General features: G+C 38.4%; 1 protein-coding gene across 4 annotated transcripts; it reads right to left on the reverse strand.

The window, feature by feature from the left end:
• Positions 1-10,872: 10,872 nt before the first annotated feature.
• On the reverse strand, positions 10,873-25,119 carry LOC108665449 (protein wntless). 4 transcript variants are annotated; one of them, XM_018152200.2, is made up of 13 exons: positions 24,788-25,119; positions 22,507-22,679; positions 21,989-22,115; positions 21,274-21,398; positions 20,193-20,357; positions 19,357-19,534; positions 18,535-18,662; positions 18,235-18,240; positions 17,459-17,692; positions 16,612-16,767; positions 15,454-15,604; positions 14,309-14,344; positions 10,873-13,490 (listed from the first exon to the last, which is right to left on the reverse strand). In XM_018152200.2, the coding sequence occupies exons 1-13, from the start codon at positions 24,891-24,893 to the stop codon at positions 13,384-13,386; spliced, it is 1,692 nt and encodes a 563-aa protein (XP_018007689.1). In that variant the 5' UTR covers positions 24,894-25,119; the 3' UTR covers positions 10,873-13,383. The 4 variants fall into 4 exon arrangements, with proteins under 4 accessions (XP_018007689.1, XP_018007690.1, XP_018007691.1 ...); XM_018152201.2 differs by lacking the exon at positions 18,235-18,240 and having other exon boundaries at positions 24,788-25,118; XM_018152202.2 differs by lacking the exon at positions 14,309-14,344 and having other exon boundaries at positions 24,788-25,117.
• Positions 25,120-25,624: the final 505 nt, after the last annotated feature.

The following is a 25,624-nucleotide window of genomic DNA, read 5'->3' on the forward strand; positions in this document are numbered from 1 at the left end:
TGCGTTTTTATCTATAGGTATTAACTGACTCATCGACCAAGTAGAATTATCAGGTGTGGGATATTATTCTTCTACAGATTCGTTGCTGAGTAACAGGCTAAATGATTGAGTAAATGCCATTATCACAATGCCCTCAGAAATTCAAATGACTAGAAATAACAAAGACAGCAATATTACATTTATTTATATTCCTGATTGATCCTAGACTGTTGCTACGGCATTGCAGCTAAGTTATAAGTATGTGTGCAATAAACATGTCGGGCAACATTCAAATAAACTATCGCTGAAACGCTAATGGTGAGTAACTCCCAACTGCTCCCGAAATCTTTCAAAAAAAATTCAAGGGATTCGTTGACAAGGAGCTTTGTGCGAAAGAAGCAGACCAGTTTTTCAACCGCTTTGGCTACACGCGTTCAACGCAAACTATCACGTGACAGTCAGAAATTATATGGCACACTTTTAGAACAAAATTGTTTTGTTCTAAAAAAAAAACAAATAGTTGGACTTAACGGACCCTACCCTCATGTTACACTAGCAAGATCGAGATATCCTAACCTAACTTTTACGAGATGGCGATTTACATGCAATTTATTTCTAGAATTTACGCGACTGGACCATTTCAAGGTCAGTGACGTTTAGACGTATATTAAACATTTGCCGATGGCTGATAACAAGATTCAAGGAAATATGGTCATATACTCAGCATAAACATCTTCAAAAGAATGATAATTGACCCTAACTTCACGAGTCGGCTTAAGTTTGTAGTGCGATTTTGGAGAGAGAAATTTCACGTGCACACAAGAATTAGTTTTCAAAGATTTCAATGGCTTTCCTAATGTCGGACAACTATCTCCTTTTTAAGAAAATTTGCCAAGTAATCTGATACATTGCTGTATGTTTTGAGTCTCGAGTACAAGTTACTCTCAGCACGATTCAATTAAACACGAAAAATTTTCTGCAACGTTAAAAATAATCATCGAATGTTCGTATAGAGCCATAGACTACCGGGAATTATCATTATTTTGAAGATGTTTATGCTGAGTATATGACCATATTACCTTGAATCTTGTTTTCAGCCATCATACATATATCAGCCATCGGCAAATGCTTAATATACGTGATACGTCTATACGTCGCTGACCTTGAAATGGTTCACTTGTGCGTAAATTTTGAAATGAATTGGCTGTAAACCGCTATCTCGTAAAAGTTGGGTCGCCTGCCAAATGACTAAACGACTAAATGACTAATAAGACCACCACTGCCCTGGATGTAATGGATCATCATGATTCCTGCCTTCCGGAAAGTAGCCTTCAACACTTCTGGACAATCATATCTAGGCCATGCGTCGAACCAGCCCTCGGTCGAACGGCCACTCGTTGAAGGACGATACATTTTGAAACAGAACTATGCTATCTGAAACCTAACCTCAGATGCGGCGAACGTAGAATTACGTAATTAAATGATGTCCGGAAGTCATATTCGATCCGAGGCGTGGTGGTGCACGCCAGGTTTTATGCAAAACCGAAGGAGGACGAAGCCGAGTGGTTCACGGCTGATTGGTGGATGTCCGGAGAGATCCAAGGCGCTCGATTCAGGGCTTATTGCTGCAAAAAATTAGTGGTGCACGGCTGCGCACCCCCGTGAAGTTACATGGTTGAAGGAAGGCTTGACGGTTTGGTGTCGTTCCAAAGACAGACTTCGCTTTCAATTTGGCGGTCCAGAAACCGATTCATTCGCGTTTTCGATCAGACTCCTGCGTTTCGAACTAATTTCCTCGAAAGGAAAAATAACGAGGCAGAGGGTAAAATTTGTCCCGGAATAATCGCATGAACCGGGACAAGAATTGTGTCACAGACTTCAAAACTTATGTCACGTTAATTATGAAACGATACGAGACAGATAGATATGAAACTATACGTGACGTAATGAGACGAGACATTTCTTAAATATTCAAGGCAAAACGAGATATTCCCTACTATCTATATATTCTATACGAACACATAACTGAACATTCCGAACGCACGGTTAATGAATATGAATGAGTGTTGATAGACAGTTGCCAGTCAAGGGCAAATGCGGTGACATTTGCTGTCAAACTAATTTGGCAGTTAATTCAGTGGGTAGACTTGACGATGTGTGGCTGAATATTTAGTAAATGATGTTGCTGTTGAGCTTTTAAACCTCATTCCTTCGTCAGGCAATGTTCTTACAGGTGCTGGTCGAATAATCCTATCGAATTAATTTAACTATGCACGTTGCCGACAAGAATATCACGCGTTCCGCGTTCGCACTGTCTGGGAATGGCAAAATTCTTTGGCAGCGAGCTCTCGAGATTTAGCTTCAGGCGACCTAATCATATGTTGCTATTTCAAATGAGCTTAACACCTGACGAGATCTGTAACGCAACAATTGAAATATAACGACTTCTGCGAACGTTTCACTTTATCAATCACTAAAAAAATTAAGTTAAATTTCTCTGACGAAGTCTGCTCATGGGTTGTTTTTGTTGCCGTTCCTCGGGCCACGTCAAGCAAAAAGCGTGCATCGCACTTGAAGGCCAAACGCAAGCATCTTAACTCGATATTTTGACCCGTCTGCCAAGACCTAAACAACATCTTTGTAATTAGTATTTGGATAATTAGATGGAAGTAGTCCAATAACGTTTCAGTGTAGGGATGCTTTTAGCAGTGTGGGCAGAGGAGGCAATGCACGCCGTAGAAAAGGAAAGCGACGAACTATACGCTTTCATGAGCAGGGTTGCCAGATGGAGCCGAGTGAAAAAGGCCAATTTAGCTCACAAAAAAGGCCACAAAAGGCCTCATTTGAAATTAATAAGAAATTCTTAAATTAAAGGTAGTTCTAACCATTCGCAGGGCATGCATTTACTCTCAACGCTTTCAGAAAGCAAAAAAACTACACCAATTTCACCAAGTAAGCGGCACTCGCCAGTGTTGCCACCTAAACCTGTAAACCGAAGTGTTGACACAGTTACGTGTCAAAATTAGAGTTTATTCGTCTTGGGCAAAACTAAATTTAGGTGTACTCGTCTTGGATAAAATTGAAGGACCAAATTATCAGAAAAAAACGGGAATTACACTTTTCATAAAAAAGGCCTAAAACGGATAAAAAGGCCAATATAATTTTTGTCAGGCCAATGCCTTTAAAAAAAGGCCACATCTGCGAAATTTGGCCTGAAAAAGGCCCATCTGGCAACACTGTTCATGAGGACGCAACACTCTCGGCAGCTCCTAGTTTCCTGAGGACGAGGGCTCCCCAGTTACAGAAATTTGGCCCTCGATGAGGTCACGAGGTGCCAAGCCACAACATGGATACATTGACGGTGGATTTGTGTGCTAAAAAATAAACCAACCATTCCTAATAGTAACGATTTACAATGCAGGATCGGAAAGCTTTAGGCAACTTAAATATTCACTCAAAGACTTCAGGAAATGGTACTATACGACAAGAAGAATTATACAAAATTATCAAGGTCAAAGTAAGCTAATAAATTAATTTCATCATCAAGTTCTTGCATTTTCAGATAACTCTTTCGAGCCCAATCGGTTGACCACTGACGAGTCTATGGATGGTTTTGAAGACAATGTATGCACCTCACGGTCACTATCACTTGATCAAGATAACACGTACCTAGATTCGTAGTCTGTAGAGCAGACCAGTTTTCACTGCCAGCACCGTCAACTGATGATAAAGCACTTGATGATTTAATAATAGTTTCTTAGCAATAGGGACGTTATCTTTGAGTGGGAATACAGCTGTCTCCAAGGGACAGTGGAGCTCTGAATAGATAAAACCATGGTGATAAAACATCGAGTAGCGTAACATTTGTTTATGTAACCAACGTGGGTGCAATGAGTCATGATTAGCTGATTCCGGCTTAATTGTCGTCAACCTGAGAAGAAGCTGGATGAATATTAGTTTCCATTTAACATTTAAAATTGATAAGCATTACACATGACTTAATTTCTTGCTCTATCGTAATAAATGAAAACTCTTGATTGGAAAATAACTGAATTCGGAATGTTCACTCCACAGGGTCCGTCATATTTATGGCAACAGATGTTTGCTATATGAAATAAATTGGTTTCTAGGAGACTTTTCTTTTATAATGAAGCTTAATATCATCTATTAATTCATCTATTACAACACTTCTCTTTAACTTCACTTCTTGTTTGTCTGTCTGTCTGTCTGTCTTTCTGTCTGTCTGTCTGTCTGCTACAAATCTTGTAATCAAAATTTAATACACTTCTACTTATCCTATCGATCTGAAATTTTGCACACTTGTGTAAAGTTGGAGACAATGCATGAATCAAATGTCAAAATAAAAGATTTTAAAAAATAAAAATTTTTTTTTTTCAATATTAAAAAAATTGAAAAAATAATTTTGTCAGCTACAAATCTTATAACTGATATTTGACACACTTTTACCTGTCTAATTGATCTGCAATTTTGCACACTTGTGTGAAGTCAAAGTTAATGCATGAATCAATTAATAGGATAAATAATTTTGAAAAAAATTTATATATTAAAAAATTATATATATTAAACAATGTACAAATAAATTTTTTTAATTTTCGAAAATTAGATGAGAAATTCATTGTACATCTGTAAGATTGAAGATACTGGGTTCTTTGGAAGTGTTGTCTTTAAAAAGTAATTTTTAAACGTATAGGTATTTTACAACACTTCTCTTTAACTTCACTTCTTGTTTGTCTGTTTGTCTGTCTGCTACAAATCTTATAATCAAAATTTAACACACTTCTACTTATCCTATCAATCTGAAATTTTGCATACATGTTTAAAGTTGGAGACAATGCATGAATCAAATGTCAAAATAAATGATTTTAAAAAGTAAAAAATTTTTTTTTTCAATATCAAAAAATTGAAAAAAACAATTTTGTCAGCTACAAATCTTATAACTGATATTTGGCACACTTTTACCTGTCTAATTGATCTGAAATTTTGCACACTTGTGTGAAATCAGAGGCAATGCATGAATCAATTAACAGAATAAATAATTTTGAAAAAAAAATTATATATTAAAAAAGGTCAAGGAAGGAAACGAAGTGTCCAAACAAAACAATTGGTCAAAAACACGAGGGAGAAGTTGAGGAGGAACCCTCGTCGCTCAGCTGCAAAATTGGCTGCAGAAGCAGGAGTCATTCAGACATCAATGCATGGAGTCCTCAAAGATGACCTCAAAACCTCCCCTTACGAGATGCAAACAAGGCATGACCTAACAGACCGTCATGAACGAATGAGGCTCGAAAGATGCCAGCACATTCTGGATCTCATTGAGGATGACACGCTGCCCGACTTGGTGTTCAGTGACGAGAAAAAATCTGACATTGAACAAAGCGTTAACCGTCAAAATGATAGAGTTTGGAGTCGGGATGGATCAGTGGCAACCAGAACAGCAACACGTCAAAATCCTATGTCCATGATGGTTTGGGCCGCGGTAACTGCCACTGGGAGGTCCCCACTCGTTTTTGTCCCCTCAGGAGTGAAATTGAACAGTCAGCGATACATTTCGGAAGCTGTGTTGTTACCTTGGGCCCGTAAACACTTCAATGGCGCACCATGGAGTTTTCAACAAGATTCTGCCCCATCACATGGCTCAAACATGACCCAAAACTGGATTCAGGGTCACATCCCAGCGTTCATTAGCAAAAAAATATGCGTTTAAAAATTACTTTATAAAGACAACACTTCTGAACAATCCAGTGTCTTGGATGTTACACATGTACAATGAATTTCTAATTTTATTTTCAAATATTGAAAAAAAAGTATTTTTCAAAATTTTTTAAGATATCAAAATTTTGTAAATTTTCGAAATTATTTATTCTGCCAATTGATTCATGCATTGTCTATGACTTTATGCAATAATTGTGCAAATTTTCAGATCAATTGGACAGGTCAAATTGTGTCATATATGGATTATAAGATTTGTAGCAGACGAAATTATTTTTTTTATAATGAAAAAAATTAATTTATAAAATTATTTATTGCGTCAATTGATTCATGCATTGTCTCCAACTTTACGCAAGTGTGCCAAATTTCAGATCAATTGGACAGGTAGAAGTGTGTTAAATATCGATTATAAGGGTACGCGCACAGTGAAAGCAGGTTGCCAGCGTGCTGGTTACCTGCTCAGGCTGGCGCCTGAAACCATAGAATACAGAAGCCTATTCGTACAGGTTTTCACTGTGAACACTTACATTATTATCCTATGTTCATTCTTGTGGCAGGTTGGAGCAGGTTGCCCGCGCGGGCAAACCTGCTTCCACTGTGCGCGTACCCTAACTTAGGCTACGGCCAGACTTAAAAGCGTTCACGCGTACGCTGGCTGACGCTTCAAGCAGAGCGGCGCCGCGCCGCGCGTATGGTGTCCAAACTAGACGCTGAACCGCTCAGCTTACTGCGAGTCAGTGTGTAGAAATGAGTGTCTGCGAGAGACTAACAGCCGTTCTCAGTTATGAAAGTTTTATAGAGAAATAAAAGATAAATTTAAAAACCCCATATAGTCTTTATTTTGTCTATTTTTGAATCCGTTCAGATGAGGTTATATATGATGTATACCTTATATGATGCATGAGGTTATATATGAGTCATGATGAAACGCCACTTGTGTTGCAAGGTGATGCAGCTTACCCATTGCTTCCTAACTTAATGCGACCATGCCCCCGCCTAGCAAGAAAATATATAACTACAGACTATCAAGAGCTCGGCGTTGTGTAGAATGCACCTTTGGCATTATGACTTCAAAATTCAGATTTTTAACGAAATCCATCGAGACCAGCATGGATAATGCTGCAGAAATAACTAAAGCAAATACGTTTTTGCGCAACATGATTCTTGTTACTTGTTAGACAGAAATTTGATAAAGACACGGCATATCAATGGAATTGAATGCATCGAATGATCAACCGGAAACTATAATTGCTCCTGTTCATAGAAACAACTGTAGAATTGCAACAGATTTTCGGGAAAAATTCACAAATTATTTCGTATCAGATGCAGGAAAAGTTGCTTGGCAGTATCATATGCTCTAAATAAACAAGAGGAATATCCTAGTGCTCTGAGTGCTAAGTTCGTTCACTTCTATTCTCTTTGTTTAATAAAAGAATCTATTATTAATTTTCTTAGCTGAAATATTGAGTGCATCAGCTATCATAGACCAGTGGATGCTGATGTTTGTCCCATCACTGTGCTGTGGGTGAGAGGCATCCCTGATTGCAGGTACTGCCTCGACTGACGAGAGCAATGCGTCGACATCCTTCTCTCACGGCTGCTTCAAGGAAACTGCACGCGCGTGTCCGCGTCGAAATATTTGTCTCGAGTAATGTCGATTTTCCACCGCGCAGCAACGCGTGTGTACGCTTGAGGCAGCTTCTGCCTGTACGCGTTTAGTGTGGCCACTCTGGTAGAAATACATACATATAATATCGCAGCGTGAGCGCGCGTACGCCTACGTACGCGCCAACGCTTTTAGTCTGGCCGTACCCTTAGGGTACGTACACAGTGGAAGCAGGTTTGCCCGCGCGGGCAACCTAATGTTTATGGTGCAAGTGATGACATGTTTATGGTGCAGGTGATGTGGGCATGTTTATGGTGCAGGTGATGGCATGTTTATGGTGCAGGTGATGACATGTTTATGGTGCAGGTGATGTGGACATATTTATGGTGCAGGTTCAACAGACAGTGAAGACTTCGATAAATTCTCAGCTTTTCTCATGATCAAATTTCTTCTTAAAATTTTTTTAACAGCTTTTCAGCGGTTCAGAGAGTTTGACGGGTTATATGATGAATTTATCATGCTATTTATTCATTTATAATGAGTTTTGACTGTATGATTCGTATTATTGAGAGATTTTATCAATCGTTATAGGGCATGCACAAGCATGTTTCCTGCTTCCACTGTGAACACCCTCTCGCGCTTGTTTCAGGCGCCAGCCTCAGCAGGTAACCAGCACGCTGGCAACCGGCTTACACTGTGTACGTACCCTAAGATTTGTAGCAGACAGACAGACAAACAAACAAACAAGAAGTGAAGTTAAAGAGAAATGTTGTAATAATAATGAATGGCCCTCAAGAAGCCCTGATTTGAATCCTCTCGACTTTTCTGTGTTGGCTATTTTAGAGTAGGGTCTGCAGAACACCTCATGATTCTTTGGATAGTTTGAAGTCTAAATTGACACGAGAATGGAACTTGATCGCTCAAGAAATGTTGCGCCTCTCATGAAAAGCTTTCATACGAAGATTGGAGGCCGTCATTAAAAATAAGGGTGTTCATATTGAATGAATATGTCTGAGAATTGTTTAGGTAATTCTTGGCTACTAGCTCATCCAATAAAAAAAAACAATGCACCTGTTTGTTTCATTGAGAAATAACAAAAAAACACGAGATTCAGGTGAGGTATACACAACGAGATTCAGCCCTGTGACCCTGATAAAGTGGTCTTCAACTTTAGCTCGTACAATATTGAACCTCGACTAAGTCTTGATTTTTGTCTCCCTGTTTTCAAAATTTTTCTAGTATTTGAACGTCTCGGTATGAACCTTAAAAATGTGGCCACTTCTAACCGCCCAGAATTTATTGGTAATGATAGGCATTACCGCAACAGGCGGCGCAGGTTAGGTTAGGTTACGTTAGGAGTAGCTGTTGCGGTAGGGCCTGTAGCGCTCCGGCCAGTTGTTCTCGGGCGCTGTGAAGCAGTGGCGGTGTTGTGCAAAGCGGATTTACCGTTAGCCGGAGTTACCCACAGCTCATTGATCTGAGGCTATGTGTAGATATTGCATGCTGATGGTTGGCGTTGGGCCCAGGGCCTGTTTACGAGTCAATTTTGTTACCCACGGCTGCGCTCCCAATATTCCTCTTACAGAAACTATTGAAATCTGCCTCAACTCTTTGTTTAAGGATGCCAATGATCTGGTCATCGGTCTTAACCGCAGTCTTTTCAAAAAGTTTCTGGAATTATCAGTCATGAACTCTTTTTTCATTTGCGCTGGTGAACTTTATAAACAAATTGATGGTTTAGGAATGGGCCTTCCCCTTGGTCTCACACTCGCTAACATTTTCATGTGCTTTCATGAGGTTTCTTGGTTGGCCAATTGTCCCATTGATTTTAAACCGATTTTTTATAATAGGTACATGTATATAGATGATACCTTTCTGGTCTTCAAGCATCCCTCTCATGCGGGCCTTTTCTTTGATTATCTAAGCCTCAAACATCCTTCAATAAAATTCACTATGGAATTAGAATCTAACTAAGTGTGGCGGTCGTTTTCAGACTTCCGTTTATCAAAAACCGACATTTACTGGCTTGGGTATGAGCTTCTTTAGCTTCTGCTCGTTACGTTTAAAATTGAATAGTCTTCAAACTTTGATATACCGCGGCTATAGGGTCTGTTCTACCTTCCATAATAGGTATGCATTTGGAATTCGAATTCATTCGTAGTATATTTCAGCTTAATGGTTTTCCATTTTTCCATCGTGCCTTGTGTTTAGTAAAATCAAATGCTTCTTATCTAACAAATTTTCTGAAACTTTGATTGGATGTGATAGTAAGAAAACTATTTATTGCACATTGCCCTATTTTGATAATGCGTCTGAAACTATCTCTAGAGAACTAAAGATATTGTTCATGAAATATTTCCCGAATATAAATTTGCACGTTTTACTGGTAAATAATTTCAATATTGGTTCTTTCTTCAGGTATAAGGACGTTATTCCTGCTCGGATGCGATCAAACCTGGTCTATGAGTTCTGTTGTGCACGCTGTGCATCTACGTACGTTGGAATGACGTCGCGTAACTTATACATCCGGGTTTCTGAACACCGTGGCAGGAGCTATCGTTCTAACTTGCCTCTCTCCAAGCCTCCTCATTCTTCCGTGCGCCTCCATGCTGAACAGTGCGTCGTGGCTGTAACTGAGTGATTTCAGGATACTCGGTTCCACTTCTGGCTGCTCGGATTTGAGAATATTGTCTCTACATATCTTCAAACGAAAACCGTGTCTCAATAATGCGTTCAGTTCATATAATCTGGAAATAGTGAATCGCTAGGCTTTTATGTTCCTTTTGTGTACACTAGGACTAAGTTGTTTCAATCGAGTCCTGTTTTTTCCCCCGGTATAATGTTTGGTCTTGTTTAGGTTTTATGTCTGTCTTAGAATTTTGATATAATAATATGATTTTATTCATTTTTAGTTTTTCGAACTGATGATGGAGCTGGACTCCGAAACGTTCTCAATATCGATATGGTGAATTTGCTTGGTGTTTTCTTTGCTTTAAATTCCTTGTTAACAAAAAACATGCGTTGCCATTAATATGGCGGACCCTGTACAGCGTTTTCCTCAAATGTTTCCGGACTCGTAATCATCATTCCACAAATATATAAAGGTATATCCTCAAATGCTGAGTACTGAAGCCCAATGATCGATTGGTGAACAAAACTGAGTTTAGGGCCCTTATTTATAGCCAAGATTTTATATAAAATATTGTAAAATCGTTATCAATTTATGGGAGCAGAGAAACCCAAGTAAAATGGAAGGATAAAACCACACGTTAGCTGCGCAACATATATACTGACACCGAACGTAAATCGATAATTACTTGTGATTAATGAATATCAACTACGATACACAGAAATACGAACTAAATTGGCACAGAAATTAAAAAGCTACATTCAACTTCAAGATTCAGAATTGATGAGATATAAACGCTATCGATAAAATTCAGTAAAATACCTCAGTAGGTTTTAAAAAATCCTAGCCATTATTACAACTAAAAAAGCATAATTAGTTTATTTTCGAAATGAACGCAAAATTGTTACAAACTTAATTTAATCTCAATAGATTGGTAAATTCAAATTTTAAACAATAAGTACTTGAATTTTCAATTAAACCAAAGGAATTGGATGATAAACCAAAGGTCAAAATATTCAAACGTTTGGAGTCTAGCCAGCTTAAAGTTAAGCAGTTTTGAGTTAAGCACCTATGCTTAATCTGAGCTTTATTCTATTGTTTGACGTCTACGAACTAACTATTGAGTGATTGGACAAAGTCAATAAAGCCGAGAAAAACCTACAAGAGAACGTCCTATAAGAACACGATCACGACAGGAATAGTTAGCACTAAATAGACTAAACTACGCACGCGCGTCAGTTGGGTCGCTAGCGCAGTCACTGACGAGTGAGGCTGACGACTGCAAGCGGAGTAGCACATTCGTAAAAATGAGATTTCAGTTAAATTTTTCAAGTAAGATTAGGAAGTTTTAACGCTGATGTTTCAGTACAAACTCTAATCGATAATATGACGATACAGCGAATCTTAATTACTATTATTGATTAATTCTATCAGCTGCAAAACCTGTGACACTTAACGGTAAATTAGGTTTAGTGCCAACGTAATAAATGTGAACAACAGGAATGACCGATTAGATTGTCATGGAATAAACAACATGTAGCATTGCCATATCGGAATCTAGACACTTTGCGCCGTGCTATATAATATAGTATTTCCAGAAATCAACTTGCGAAAGTATTGAACTATTCATACATAGTACGTGAAGGGAACAAGCTTTTAATATTAGCCTATAATAGAGGATGAATTAGAAATAATAAGAGAAGCATCGTAAAATAATACTGATAAAAGATATAACACGAACAAAATTGACTATTATTTAATTTGTCGCATGTTCTGTACATGGATTTCAGGTCCTCTAAAACACTAATCTATACGAGGGGTTTGATAATTCGCCATCAACTAATCAAATGAGGGCACTATTCGAATCAAATTTGGTTTTGAAGTTCTTAATTCCTTAATTTATGAGGCTTAAATGCTAAAGAATTATGGTTTAAATGGAACGGATGAAATTGTACGTTGATGTCAACACTTTGAATTAAGTTTATTGCCAGTAGCACAAAATGAAATGATAATGAATGGCTATAAAAAACTTATCCAAGAGAACTTAATACATGTAATAAATCACATTAACATCAAGGATTAGTTAGAGACGAATAAAAGAAAACATCAATGGAAAGAAACAAGAATTCCACAAGCTGATCACGAAGTCTCGAGACACTCGATTTTGGTAGACATAAAAAGCTGCCTAACCTCCCGAGTCGTCACAAATTAGCCACACTAAATGAAAGAAATATTCAAATTTTTTATAACAACACAAGCCTCGAAAGATATAATAGGTATTGGAAACAATAGTACAGAATGATAAACGAGAATTTTCGGAGAAATCTCATAAATTAAATGGAAGTAATAGTCAACGTCTTAAAACCTCGATTAAACTTCAAATCAATATCGGGGTATAATTCATTTAGACAAGATCAACATGTTGTCTAATACTGCGGCTCAATGTAAAATTCTAATTGATCGGAATAAAAGAAAACATCACATGTAAAGGTCGATTGAAACCAGAAATAGGAGTTAATCGACGAGAATGTTTAAATAAAATGTCACAAGAAATGGAAAGACACAGAATAGTCACTAAAAACAATATATCGACGCGAATCTTATTTCAGAGTATTATCTTATTATATAAAACATATAAGTATTGTAGAGTATTATCTTATTAGATAAAGTATATTAAAGCTTTAAGTTTTGAGAGATTCTCGGTCAGATCTTACGCAAATTTTTTCAAGCCATTTACGACCAGCAGTCAGACATGGGCAACGTAACTACCATATCCTCCAAATCGTTAGAAAATTCAGCGAAAAGCTTTATCATGCATTTAGAAATCTCAAGGCCCTTCAATCTATCACTTTACGATTGTGATCTTGCATATATTTATGCAGGAAGCTCCAAAAATGTCGTAGAATATAGCTTCAGAAATGACATTAATAGTATCTTAAAGCTAGTTAAAGAGCTATTCAGGACAAACGCTGATGGATTTCATCAGCGAAATTTAATTTTGAAACAAGAAAGGCTCAATACGATTTCCGATGCTTGAGAACATTTCCTACGAATTTACAAGTCTTATTTGGTGAACCGTATTCAAGTACTAAGGACACGTAAAAAAGAAAGCAGCAAAATTTTCGAGTAGGATTCGGAAATTAACTAATTTTCCTCCAACGATGTTCTGTCAAGTATTTCATGCGTGCGATGAATAATACCCACTGGGCTCTCTACTCAAGGCCAGTAAGTGAGAGACACGCAAGACGAATTTTGAATTTTGGTCTTCATTCACAGAGGAAAAATTAGGGCGAAAAGGAGGCCTTGAATTTGGTACTGAGAACAACGGCTGACAAGTTGCGTACTGAGACGAGGTATAAGCTGGAGTTGTGAGAAAAAACTTGGACTCAGATGAGTAACAATGACCAACTGACACTCAAAAGAGTACCGAGGTCCCCTTTTAGTCGGTGGCAGGTTTTCCGGCGAGGGCAGTGAGGGCCGAGAGCTCCGAGGGTTCTGCAGCAAACCTGCTGAATTCGATTTCTTCGCTTTGGCTGTTCAACTGATCTGCAAATAAAATAAATTCTTATATATGCAATTGTTGATCAAGAAAAAAAAATTAGAAAAAATTTAATAGAATTCTCGTTGACTCCAGCAAATAACGAAAATTATTTCATTGCTCGATTTATAAGAAATTCACGCTGACTACAGCAACATACTCCCACAAGAGAAAAATATTGATAATTATATTCAACACGAGGGAATTTAATTTTTTGGGCAACCCGAGAGAAAATTTGGATCCCCTGAAAACTGTCTAAAATCAACAAGTTTCATAACCAAATGAAACCTAAAGAAGGAGTTACTCTCTCATCACAGGTTCAACAGCTGCTAGCGTACATGAGACAACTTTCGCACGCGATCTCACTACTAAATTAAACAAAATCTCAACTATAGAATACCTACAAAAAAAAAAAAAATGCGAACCAAGAACAAAGCAGAAAACCAAGTTCATGACAGCAATGGGTAGAGGCTAGCGTTTGAAAAGGAATCAAGATTCAATTTAAGGACCAATTTTTAAATAATCAGAAACATCAAAGAATTACATAGAATTGAACACAAAAGAATGTACAATAGCTTTGCAAATAAACTGAATCGAAAATATACATAGGAAGAGAAAAGGAGAGACATCAGATCTTGAATGTTTAAAATAAATACAAAACATTACATAAATTAACAAGCATGTATCCGATATGAAGATATAAAAGTGCAATTCTGACAAGTTTACATTAATAGAACATTTATTTCCAGTCGTATGTAGAGCACTGAAAACTGGAATAAGAGATTTGAACTAAAATTAAAGTAATTTGAACCATAAACACACTTACCTCTGGCAAGCAGCTCCCCGTGTATGCTCTGAACGCCTGTTAGTGCAAGGACCGGCAAAGCAGTGGTTAGTGAGAGTGCTAGTGACCACGAGAAGTTAAACCTGTTTAAGTGAATAGTGAAGCGAGTGACCCAAGTGGCTATGGATGAAATATACCGGTACTTGGATTACGTGGGAAGATACAAGGTTTCTTTTAGATACTGAAATTACTAATGAAAGAAGATACATTTGGTTAACAGGCGAGCTCTTCAGAAAAGGCGTTTTTATTTTTAAAGCAGTGCTTAAAACTTAAAAATCAAGACAGTGTACAGTTATATCAGAGTAAAAGAATTTTAGTAATATGTGCAGCTTGCGGTGCAAAATCTTTCATATTTCTCAAGACAAATTACTTACACATATCGACTCAGTATTCCACACGCACAGAGAATTTAATTAACAATAAAAGTTATTAGTACGGCAGCGACAACACACACACAAACCATTCCTCGCCGCGCAGGTGCTTGCTACGCACGCGCCTGTAACGAGACTGCAACGTCCACAGAAGTCTAACGAAATCATTAAGTTCAGCGAATTACAACAGATGCTCAACTCTTAAACCGTCTCAGAAGTTCTGAGAGCGAAGCTGGACAAATAAATTGGGCATGTCTTAAAATTTTATCTTCATATCTGGTGGGAGAAAGAAAGGTCTTGCTAGCAAAAGAATACGAAAGACTTGGTGTTTATCGAATCTATTCAATGTCTTTTGTGCGTTGCCAGCAAAGAATTTAATATACTTTGATATTTAAACAGGTTAAAAAATACAGGTTTTAGGATGCATCCATCTCCCAACAAATGCAATCAGTACAAAACCATAAACAACGGAGGCGTTTCATGAAATTCATTGCAAAGTAAACTTCAAAACTTACATTATTCGTCTTACATAGCGCCGTAGCCCTCACAACGCAATGATAACTCAAGTCTCCTAAAAACAGAACTTAACCTTACGATAGAAGTTTACCTGATCCCCAGAAGCCATGCAGAGGTTCGTATTGCAAACCAATCAATCCTCGCAGCATTAATTACAATGCTATACATGAAAGCTAAAGCTATATATCAAATTCAGTTCTCTCATATATTAATCAGAGCTGCCAGAGAGCAAGAACGTACTCTCCTCACGAGGCCATTTCTTATGAGAGGGCGCGTAGAGGCAGAGGAGAGCCAGCGTGTAGACGTTCCACATGCCATAGACGCCGGTGAAGAAGGCGCTCGTGTACTCCAGCGAGATATCCTCATCCCACTTCCAGCGGCCTTCTGACACCTGCACACATTGACACATTCAAATTGATATTGAACATTCCGTTACGAACTGCTAGACGTGCAAAATTGACTGTTTACAAGCCGTAAATTGGAAAATATGAATGAGCGGGTCGGGCCGGTTAGATATTTTGCCATTCAAGTACATTAAACTTGTCAAAAATTTGTGGCGAAATTGTTGATGCCCCATTACAAGCAGGTATCTAAATTGGGAAATTTTCTCATCTAACTTAAACCAGATGATCCTCAAGTTAAAAATTGTTTTCAATTAAAATTTAAATTAGTCCTTGCGTCAAACGCGAATGCACGTGTTAATTAATCTAAAGCCCTTAACCTTTTAACACTGCGTTAAAATATGACTGGGCTTCTGTCAAGATGTGCTCTGATCGATACCACCATTTGTCATTACCTATACGTCACGAATATTTTCAAAGATCTCAAGAAAAAAATCAAAGTAGAAAATGAGTAGGTATATATGTTCCCAAATAGACTGGAAAAATAACAAACCTATCAGCATCACATTTTCATTCTGCATATGATTCATATGCATAAGAAATTGGAGAATACTAAAAGAGGCAGAAATCGGCCGAGAGTTGTAAAACAAGATATTTATAATAATAACAAGTTCTACGTAGCAATTAAGACCAAATTAAAGTGGCAACTGTAAACGTGATTGGACACACTATTTGAAACGTGTCCTTGAGTACCGGTCTCAAAAGATGGGACTGTAAAGAATAACAGATCAGACAGTAAGCGCCTATTTACACCCTAACAACCGCCTGGCTCAGAGCCCCAAGTTCCACCATCACCTAGTGAGTCCTAGTTCAGTCACCAGTCACCTGGCCCAGCACCCTTAGTCCCACTATCACCTGGCCCAAAGCCCCTAGTCCCACCATCACCCAATGAGTCCTAGTTCAGTCACCAGTCTCTTGGCCCAACACTCCTACTCCCACAACCACCTGGCCCAAAGCTCCTAGTCCCACGACCATCTGGTCCAGCACCACCAGTCACCTGTCCCAGGATGAAGCCGATGACGGTCATGGCGGCGCAGAGCAGCGTAGCCAGCATGAGGGCCTTGAAGCGGTAGATGATGCCTTGATACTTCAGGCGGCGGTTGCTCGACATCGCCGTCAGCGAGTTGCGTTTGGCGCTGATGTTCACAAACACCTGCAACAACAATCAGTGTCTTGACAAACACCGTGCATCAACAATCAGTGTCTTCACAAACACCTGCAACAACAATCAGTGTCTACAAACGCCTGCAACAACAATCAGTGTCTTCACAAACACCTGCAACAACAATCAGTGTCTTGACAAACGCCTGCAACAACAATCAGTGTCTTGACAAATGCCGTGCATCAACAGCCACATTGTGCACGAGAATTTCCTCAAACCACATGAATTAAATACAGGTATCAATTGTGTTATTAGTGCAAGTGATCACACAAGCACACAAGTGATCAACCTCCCGTTAAATCAGTAATAATTGTGAATCGAATTAAGCATACAAAAAGGGCGATTGTAGCGTGCTTTCAAATATATTTGGGGCATTTTCATGTTATTGTGGAACATTGCGTTTGCCAGCTTGCAGCAAAATAACATAGCTGATCAAGTGAATATATTGAAGAGGAGACCAGGACACTAAACATAACACATTGTGCCCAACTGCCCACCTTCCAAATCATGTAGCTGAGGAAACACGTAACATAACACATTGTGTCCAACTGCCCACCTTCCAAATCATATAGCAGAGGAAACACGTAACATAACACATTGTGTCCAACTGACCAACTGCCCACCTTCCAGATCATGTAGCTGAGGAAACACGTAACATAACACATTGTGTCCAACTGCCCACCTTCCAGATCATGTAGCTGAGGAAGCAGAAGTACAGCCCAGCACAGATGCCAGCAAGGATGATGAAGGCCAGCGCCAAGTTCGTGCCAATATCGGTGACCCAGATGGAGTAGAAGGGGTTGGTGAGCTGCACGCCACGCTCGCACATGTCAAAGATGAAGAGACACACGCAGCCGCCAAGCACGGCAGAGAGGTGGCGCCAGTAGGCGCGAAGACGGTTGCGCTCAACTTCATCCTGATCATGGCAGTGAGGGGTGAGAAGTGATGTTTATCATGAGTGATGTTATTGCGGGTGATGTTATGTTATTCTTGGTGATGTTATGTTATTGAGGGTGATGTGTATGATGTCATGCACTGTGTGTGAAGGCATGCACTGTGTGAGATGTCATGCACTGTGTGTGAAGGCATGCACTGTGTGAGATGTCATGCACTGTGTGAGATGTCATGCACTGTGTGTGCAGTCATGCACTGTGTGTCATGTGCTGAAGTCATGCACTGTTAACAACATAAAATAAGAGAGCACTATATAATCAGCACAGAAATCATGTAATTCTTGTCACTTGCAGCTTGTTTCTTATCAATTCGTGGGATGAAGCTATCTTGTTAGAGTAGCACCTTCTTAAACCTAGAGATAATGACAATATTCATGGTCAGACAGCAGCGGAACACGACCCCAAGGATCAACCGGGCCTAGTCGCACCGTTGAAGTCGTTAAGATTTAAATTCAGGCTGGGCTTCGAAATGAGTTAAAAACAATGCACGATATATTCAACTTACCTCAAACTGAAGAGGTTGCATGAAAAAAATGATACAAATGAGCAGCCTATCTTTCAATAATTAGTTACATTCAAGTCTTGAAGGTCATAAATGTTGGAGAAAATTATGAACAAATCTTTTTTGTCAAGCCAAAAAAGTGTAATTTATGGACTGATATAAGAAAATGACTTCAAAATGTACAAAGTTCCATCAATTAGAAGTAAACTCATCATATGAAGTTGAAAATCGAGACAATTTACTTCTCATCAATAGATAAAAGCACATTCGCCAAGTATAATAATGTCAAACAGAAATTCTGACCATGAGATGCTCGCCAGCAAAGATGAGCCAGAAGGACAGGAGTGAGGCGTAGAAGACCCCTTGCCTGATGTCCCCCAGCACCGTCATCCAGGGGCAGTCCACCAGCAGCGTCAGGTATTCCAGCGGCACTGCAATCGTATTTATTCATCAGCAACATAGCGCAGTACCGCCGTGTGGTCATCACTATGAATTTCTAGCGTTGCAGGTGTGGGAATTGATTAAGCTCTATCAACTGTATGTCTAGTATCACACATTCTTGCCAAAATTAAATATCTCTGAGATAAAGAAGCTCAATATAAGAGTTTTCACGTGCACACAACAAATGTTCATAATGCGTAAGAGGGTTCACATGTGTCATAAATGACTATTGCTTAATGATTCAGCATACTTTAAAGATGTCATTTGATAGCCACTATGCCGATAGAGTGAGGCATGGTAGAGAGGCTAGAATCAGTGAGCTGAAATGGTTAAGGAAAGAATAGCTCATAGCAGAGCAGCGCGAGGCAAGTTCCATGCTAGAGGTGAAATGCTTGCGAGGTGAAATGGTTGGGAGGTTAAATGGTTGGGAGGTGAAATGGTTGTGAGGTGAAATGGTTGTGAGGTGAAATGGTTGTGAGGTGAAATGGTTGTGAGGTGAAATGGTTGGGAGGTGAAATGGTTGGGTGGTGAAATGGTTGGGAGGTGAAATGGTTGGGAGGTGAAATGGTTGGGAGGTGAAATGGTTGGGAGGTGAAATGGTTGGGAGGTGAAATGGTTATGAAGTGAAATGGTTGGGAGGTGAAATGGCTATGAGGTGAAATGGTTAGGTAGAGTATGGCTCACAGTTGAGGAGCGTGAGGGCAGCGCCGAGCTCAAGGATGCAGCACTCGAGCAGCGCTGGGGGTCGCGCCAGGAGGCAAATCCTGCGCCAGAACCACACGAGGGCGACGACGACCAGAGGGAAGAAGACGGTCTTGAGGGACACCCAAACCTTGGTGAACCCTCCGTTCTGGTTGATGAACTGTAAAGGGTGTCAATGAAGGTGGGTGGCTTCCTTTTTTGTGGTTGCAAGAAACTAATTTCACAACACATGCGTGTACACAACAGCTAATTAATTATGATGAGTGTATACAACAGTGCCTCCCAGTGCCTCACTATCACAGCACACACCTTGGTTAACCCTCCGTTCTGGTTGATGAACTGTAAAGGGTCTCAATGAATGTGGGTGGCTTCCTTTTTTGTGGTTGCAAGAAACTAATTTCACAACACATGCGTGTACACAACAGCTAATTAATTATGATGAGTGTATACAACAGTGCCTCCCAGTGCCTCACTATCACAGCACACACCTTGGTTAACCCTCCGTTCTGGTTGATGAACTGTAAAGGGTGTCAATGGAGGCGATTGGCTTCCTTATTTTGTGGTTGCAAGAAACTAATTTGTGCTGTCAACTTAAATTGAAAAACTGACAGAAAAAGTGGAAGAGATATTAATCAGTAGAATGAAGAATAAATGTTATGTTTCTAATACTAGAAAAGATAGCTAATACAGTTCAATTCTTATAATAATGTTCATAGAGGTCACTTTTACCATATAAAATTAGAATGCTCATTAAAGAAAGATGAATACTTTTTAGAAGAAGTATATTAAGAGATAGCAAAATAGCAGGAAATACTCACTGCAACCATGAGGTTCTCCAGTCTAGAAAGTCCTCTGTTTACTTCCTTGCCAGCAAGTTTGTTAGGGAGGCGCAGGTTCAGGAGGTAGAAGTCGTGATGTAGAGAGCCCAGCTCAAACAGGGGGATCAGCGAGCAGCTGTACTGGTATCCAGGCTTCCTGTGTTCCTGCCAGAAACACACATAATTATTCCTTTATTAAGATTTTTGCAAACAACAGCAAGGGCAAATATCAACATGGTAGAACTATCCACCTTATTGATTAAATCAAATCTTTATCTAAAAGCAGTGACAGAATCTCAAACCTAAATATAATAACGTTGAAAATTTTTTGGATAAGCCAAGCAAACAATTGCTAACCCATGAACCAAATATGGCTAGTTAAGATGCCTGAAGGTTTTTTTTCAGACAGGAGGCAACTCACAATAATGTTCCACAGATAATCATTTGCTAGACACACATCCATTATAATATAGCTTCTGATGCAAAACTATCAAAAGTATCTCTGGCATTATTGAGGGGTGAATTCTCAACTAGTCATATCTGTCCACCAGTACTTGGAGAATTTTTCTGGATATTGCATGGAAATAAGGAATAATATACGTTTTTCTGAATGCACTCATCATGATATAGGTAGCCTTGCAATGGGAAGCACTGGTAACATGCTACAGCATAGGAGCTGTGTGGTGTGGTGAACTCTCATGCCCAGCAATGCAGGTTCAAGTCTAACTTGAACAAGTTACGTCGAGAAGCTGAGCTTATGGCCAACTCAGCCATTTGTCCAATTCTGGCTGATAGATGAGTACCACATACATACCTGGTGTTGTGTAATGCAAAAGGTTTGTGCTGGGTCAGTGAGCTAGTATTGGTCATGGAATAACCTCAAGTTATGTTAGTGCCCAGAAGAAGTGATCTATATCAACCCTCCCTACCCTAGTTCCAACTCTAGGAGGAGTAATCCACACACACGTAGCTAGAGCATCTCGGTATACGATGTGAGGGCAGTCTGCAGGTTATCATGAGAGTAATAGTTTGCCTGCTGATGCATTGTGGCGAGCAAGATTTAATGTGATTGAGTAGTTACCGCCAGAATGGAACATTCCAGTTTTCGTTCCTCCACCGAGCTGGCAAGAGGTGTCCACTTATCATCAGGATCTCCCTTATTTTGGTAGGCAAGACGAGCATCCACTGTCAACTGAGTCTCAATGTCTGTTGGAATGTTAGATTAAAACTTTGGGGATTGCACAGTATACATATCTTGTTTTTACTCACTTCCAACAGTACCATAACTGATATTGTAACAATAACTGCAAGTTTATAATGATAGCAAAATGAACACTAAACATTATAATAATCAATTAATCAAATTCTTATCAGCAAAAAAATTATGCACAAAATATGGTTTTGTGTCATTGAATTAGAGACTTGGAAATCATTTCTTGCACAACTGATTTGAGACTTGGATTAAGTACAAAGACCAAATATATTTTTAACTCTCAGATATTTATCATCCATCCTCTAGACTAACATCAATTTAGAATGCAAATGAAAGACAGTGAATTAAAACCTAGCAAATAACTAGAAACAAATAACCATAGAATAGTAGGAGTTATAAATAATACTTTTACTTGATTTCTAGTCAAATTTAAACAACCCCCACAAGAAACTGAGACCAAGCATTATACATAATAAATAACTTGAGTAATAATTTTTCATAATTTTTCACATAGGTACCTAATTGGAAACCTCATTTACACTGTCAGGAAATTACTTGCAAGCACTTTTCTAGGTATTCCTACCATGCTGTGAAGAAGGTTGCTTGCCAGTATCATTTTCATCATAAAAGACCTCTGGGATAAGAGTGCCAATAAGATTCTGCTGCCATCTTGAGAAATCCAAGATTGTTTTTTCTCTAGGAATAGGGACCTGGAGCCGAAAAAATTAAAGAGAGAACAATCAACTCAAGGGACATTAAAGAGCTTGAACATCTTGCAGAATTTCCCTAAACTATTCAACATACTAGCTGCAAATGGGATGTATTTAAGAGACCACATCATTGTTCACAGGATTCCTTCCAAAAGTCATTCAATCTCCATTCCAAGACATTTTAATAATGTTTGCAAAAGGAATGCACATACTCTGGAAATGAAGGTTAAAAACTATGCTAAAGCCACAATACAGTGAAAACCATTATAAATGCAGATACATTATATATAATGCAATGTGAAATAATTTGGATTTATGATCTGAACCACTCCCAAAACTAAAGCATGCCCAAAATTTATCTCCCATGGTACAAGAATGCATTCTCACTGACCTGAAAGACAAAGATGATATCATCTGCAGTTATTCCACTCTCCAATTCATCCAAGGAATCAAAAGAGTGGCACATTTGTTTCACAGGCCGAGACTGATACCATTTGCTGCTGTTGTAATTTCTATCATAACACTTGGTGCCAAGGACAGTAGAAGCTGATGTAGGGGCAGGTGCTGAAAAAAAAAACAGTTTCAGAGTACTTAGTAAGTAGCAACAAGGCTGGGGTCTCCACATCATATATATAATAGATAGTATATATTAAAAATGCATTTCATGGCCCACTTCAAGTTTCTTTCAATAGAGAAACTTCTTTGATATTATCTGTATAATATACTATCCAGTATCCACTCCAGGACTGAGTACAAGAGAGGCACTGAGTACCAATGAAGAAAGAATGTGTTTATACAAGTGTTTTAGTTGTGATGGAAGTATGACAAAAACTGGAAGCTGACAATGAAGGAAAACAAGATTATTACGTTAAGTGCAGCACGACACACCAGCTCTGGGAGATGGTCTAAAAGCAGCCAAGTCTGCAGATAAAACGGCATTTAATTGAAGATATCCTAGTAAATTTGTAGGTTCTGCAGTAAAGATTAAATTTTATTTTTTTAAATACATTTTCAAATTTATTGAGGTTGTACTGCCATCATAAATTTCTGTCTACAAATGCAATAGAAAGAAACTAAATTGCAGAATTAGTCTGGAAAAAACCCTGCAATCCACCAGTTGGTTGTGCCTCACTTAACATATTCAAGAAGAAATGATGCATTATGATGAACATTAACATTAAGACTGCACAATGCTTGAATGCTTAGCTGTTCCTAATAAGAGTTTATATATACTACTAGTATTGTACAATTCCAGTTCCTGAAATTTAAATGATTGCCATCTGATTAGCCTCAAATTCATTGGTTCATTTATACATTCATTAAGTACCTAGTTAGCTAATTCATCAAGTGATCATTTTCAACTGCAACTGGATATTTTTTCCCTAGTATGAAAGAGAAGCATGCCAAGCAGGCAATTTTTGCCATAGTTATAACATTGATGGATGATGGATCATGGATGTCAAAGAAATGAGAGAAACAGAGCAATTTTACCAAGATGATCAGAAAACTACCAGTAAATTAATATTTTTACAACACTTCTCTTTAACTTCACTTCTTGTTTGTCTGTCTGTCTGTCTGTCTGCTACAAATCTTGTAATCAAAATTTAACACACTTCTACTTATTCTATCGATCTGAAATTTTGCATACTTGTTTAAAGTTGGAGACAATGCATGAATCAAATGTCAAAATAAATGATTTTAAAAAGTACTAAAAAAATTTTTTTTCAATAGTAAAAATTGAAAAAATAATTTTGTCAGCTACAAATCTTATAACTGATCATATTGGACACACTTTTACCTGTCTAATTGTTCTGAAATTTTGCACACTTGTGTGATGTCAGAGCCTCAGAGGCAATGCACGAATCAATTAATAGAATAAATAATTTTGAAAACAAATTTTATAAATTAAAAAAAATTATATATTAAAAAATTGAAAAATATTTTTTTTAATATTTGGAAATTAAATGAGAAATTCATGGTACATCTTTAAGATTGGAGACACTGGATTCTTTGGAAGTGTTGACTTTAAAAAGTAATTTTTAAACGTATATTATTTACTTGCAATTTTCAGAAAATTTCGCCCAATATTCTAGATTAGGTTAATTTTGACCTAATCAATTAGGTTGATTTTGTTTTGGTCTTATCTTTGAGTCGGGCGAGTCCTATCATCCTATGAGCCATTCTGAAAATTGGGAATAAGCCACCAATAAATACAATGAAAGTACATATGTATCATTGCATGCAGTTAATTTCAACTGCTTTAATGGCCTTTGCCTAATTTTCCTTTTAACAAAATTTAAAAAATTATACTATTAAACATTTGAGCCAGTATTCTAAAATTTACAAGCAAAAAAGGCCTAAAAATAAGATAATTCTTAATCATCTTAGTATGATAATTAATTAATTTTAATTGGGAATTGCAGATTGCAGCAAATGAGCAACAAGCAGGTGCCCACAAAAGGAATAAAAAATAATAATGAACATGCCTACTTAGGTATTGTCTCACAGTCTCACACCAACAGTCCGACTAACAGTCACACTGAATGACTGATAGTCAGCAAGCACAGTAACTACTGGTAACTGGATGATGTTGCACAGTACTGGATGATGTTGCACAGTACTCTTTTCATTGATTTTGGTATAATTGCCCAATATTTTAAATTAATACTCACCAATAAGGCCTCCCAACAAGAAGCAGCATAACTGACAAATCATCAATAGGGCTATGAGAACACTCAATTTCCGTCCACTCAAGTTTTCAATGATTGCACCCCCCATTATAAAAGCAGTTTTTTTTATGTGCTACCAGAAATTTCGCTTCTACGAGCTACTGAGAACAAAATAATTGAACAGGATCACGTTTGTTGTTCAAAAAAACTGAAGCGGCGTGCCACCGACAGATTTTGCTTCTTTGTTGTTGTTCTTCAGTGGGTTGACAGCGCGCTGCGCCTCGGGAGATTCAGTCAGCGAACTGTTGTTGTTGATTGTTGGCGACTTGACGAGTTATAAAGAAGTCGCAAGTTGACGCAACAAACTGTTATTTGTTATAACTTAGGGTTGAAAGAGCTGGTTTACACTGAATAAGTTTTCAACAGTTATGAAGTTTCGAGGGCAAAATAATGAGGCAAAAGGGGGCAGTAGGCACTTGGCAGTACCTCTTCCCCAATATGTACCAGCAGGACTGAGCGGTGAGCGCAAGAGCTCCGTGTAAGTTTAAAGTTTGTTCGGCGACGCAGCTGAGAGTGTATTTCCTTATACTCTGGTGAAGAGATGAGGTAGTGATGTGTCTGGGTCTTAGCATGCAAGGCATGATGGTGAGGCCGCAAAAAGGTTGTCGGATTTGGTGAAGGGCTTTGTAAAGAAAGACGAAATTGTGCAAAGAGAGTTTCAAATGTACGAATTTGCAGCCGCTGATGCCCAAGGTCCAACAGCTAGATTCATTGCCCCCAGGGCGAACTGGCCACGGACTGGTGCCCATTTATCTTGCATAGAATTTCAAGCTCCATAAT

This window comes from Hyalella azteca, unplaced genomic scaffold, assembly GCF_000764305.2.
Source record: "Hyalella azteca isolate HAZT.00-mixed unplaced genomic scaffold, Hazt_2.0.2 contig520, whole genome shotgun sequence".
Taxonomy (NCBI): domain Eukaryota; kingdom Metazoa; phylum Arthropoda; class Malacostraca; order Amphipoda; family Hyalellidae; genus Hyalella; species Hyalella azteca.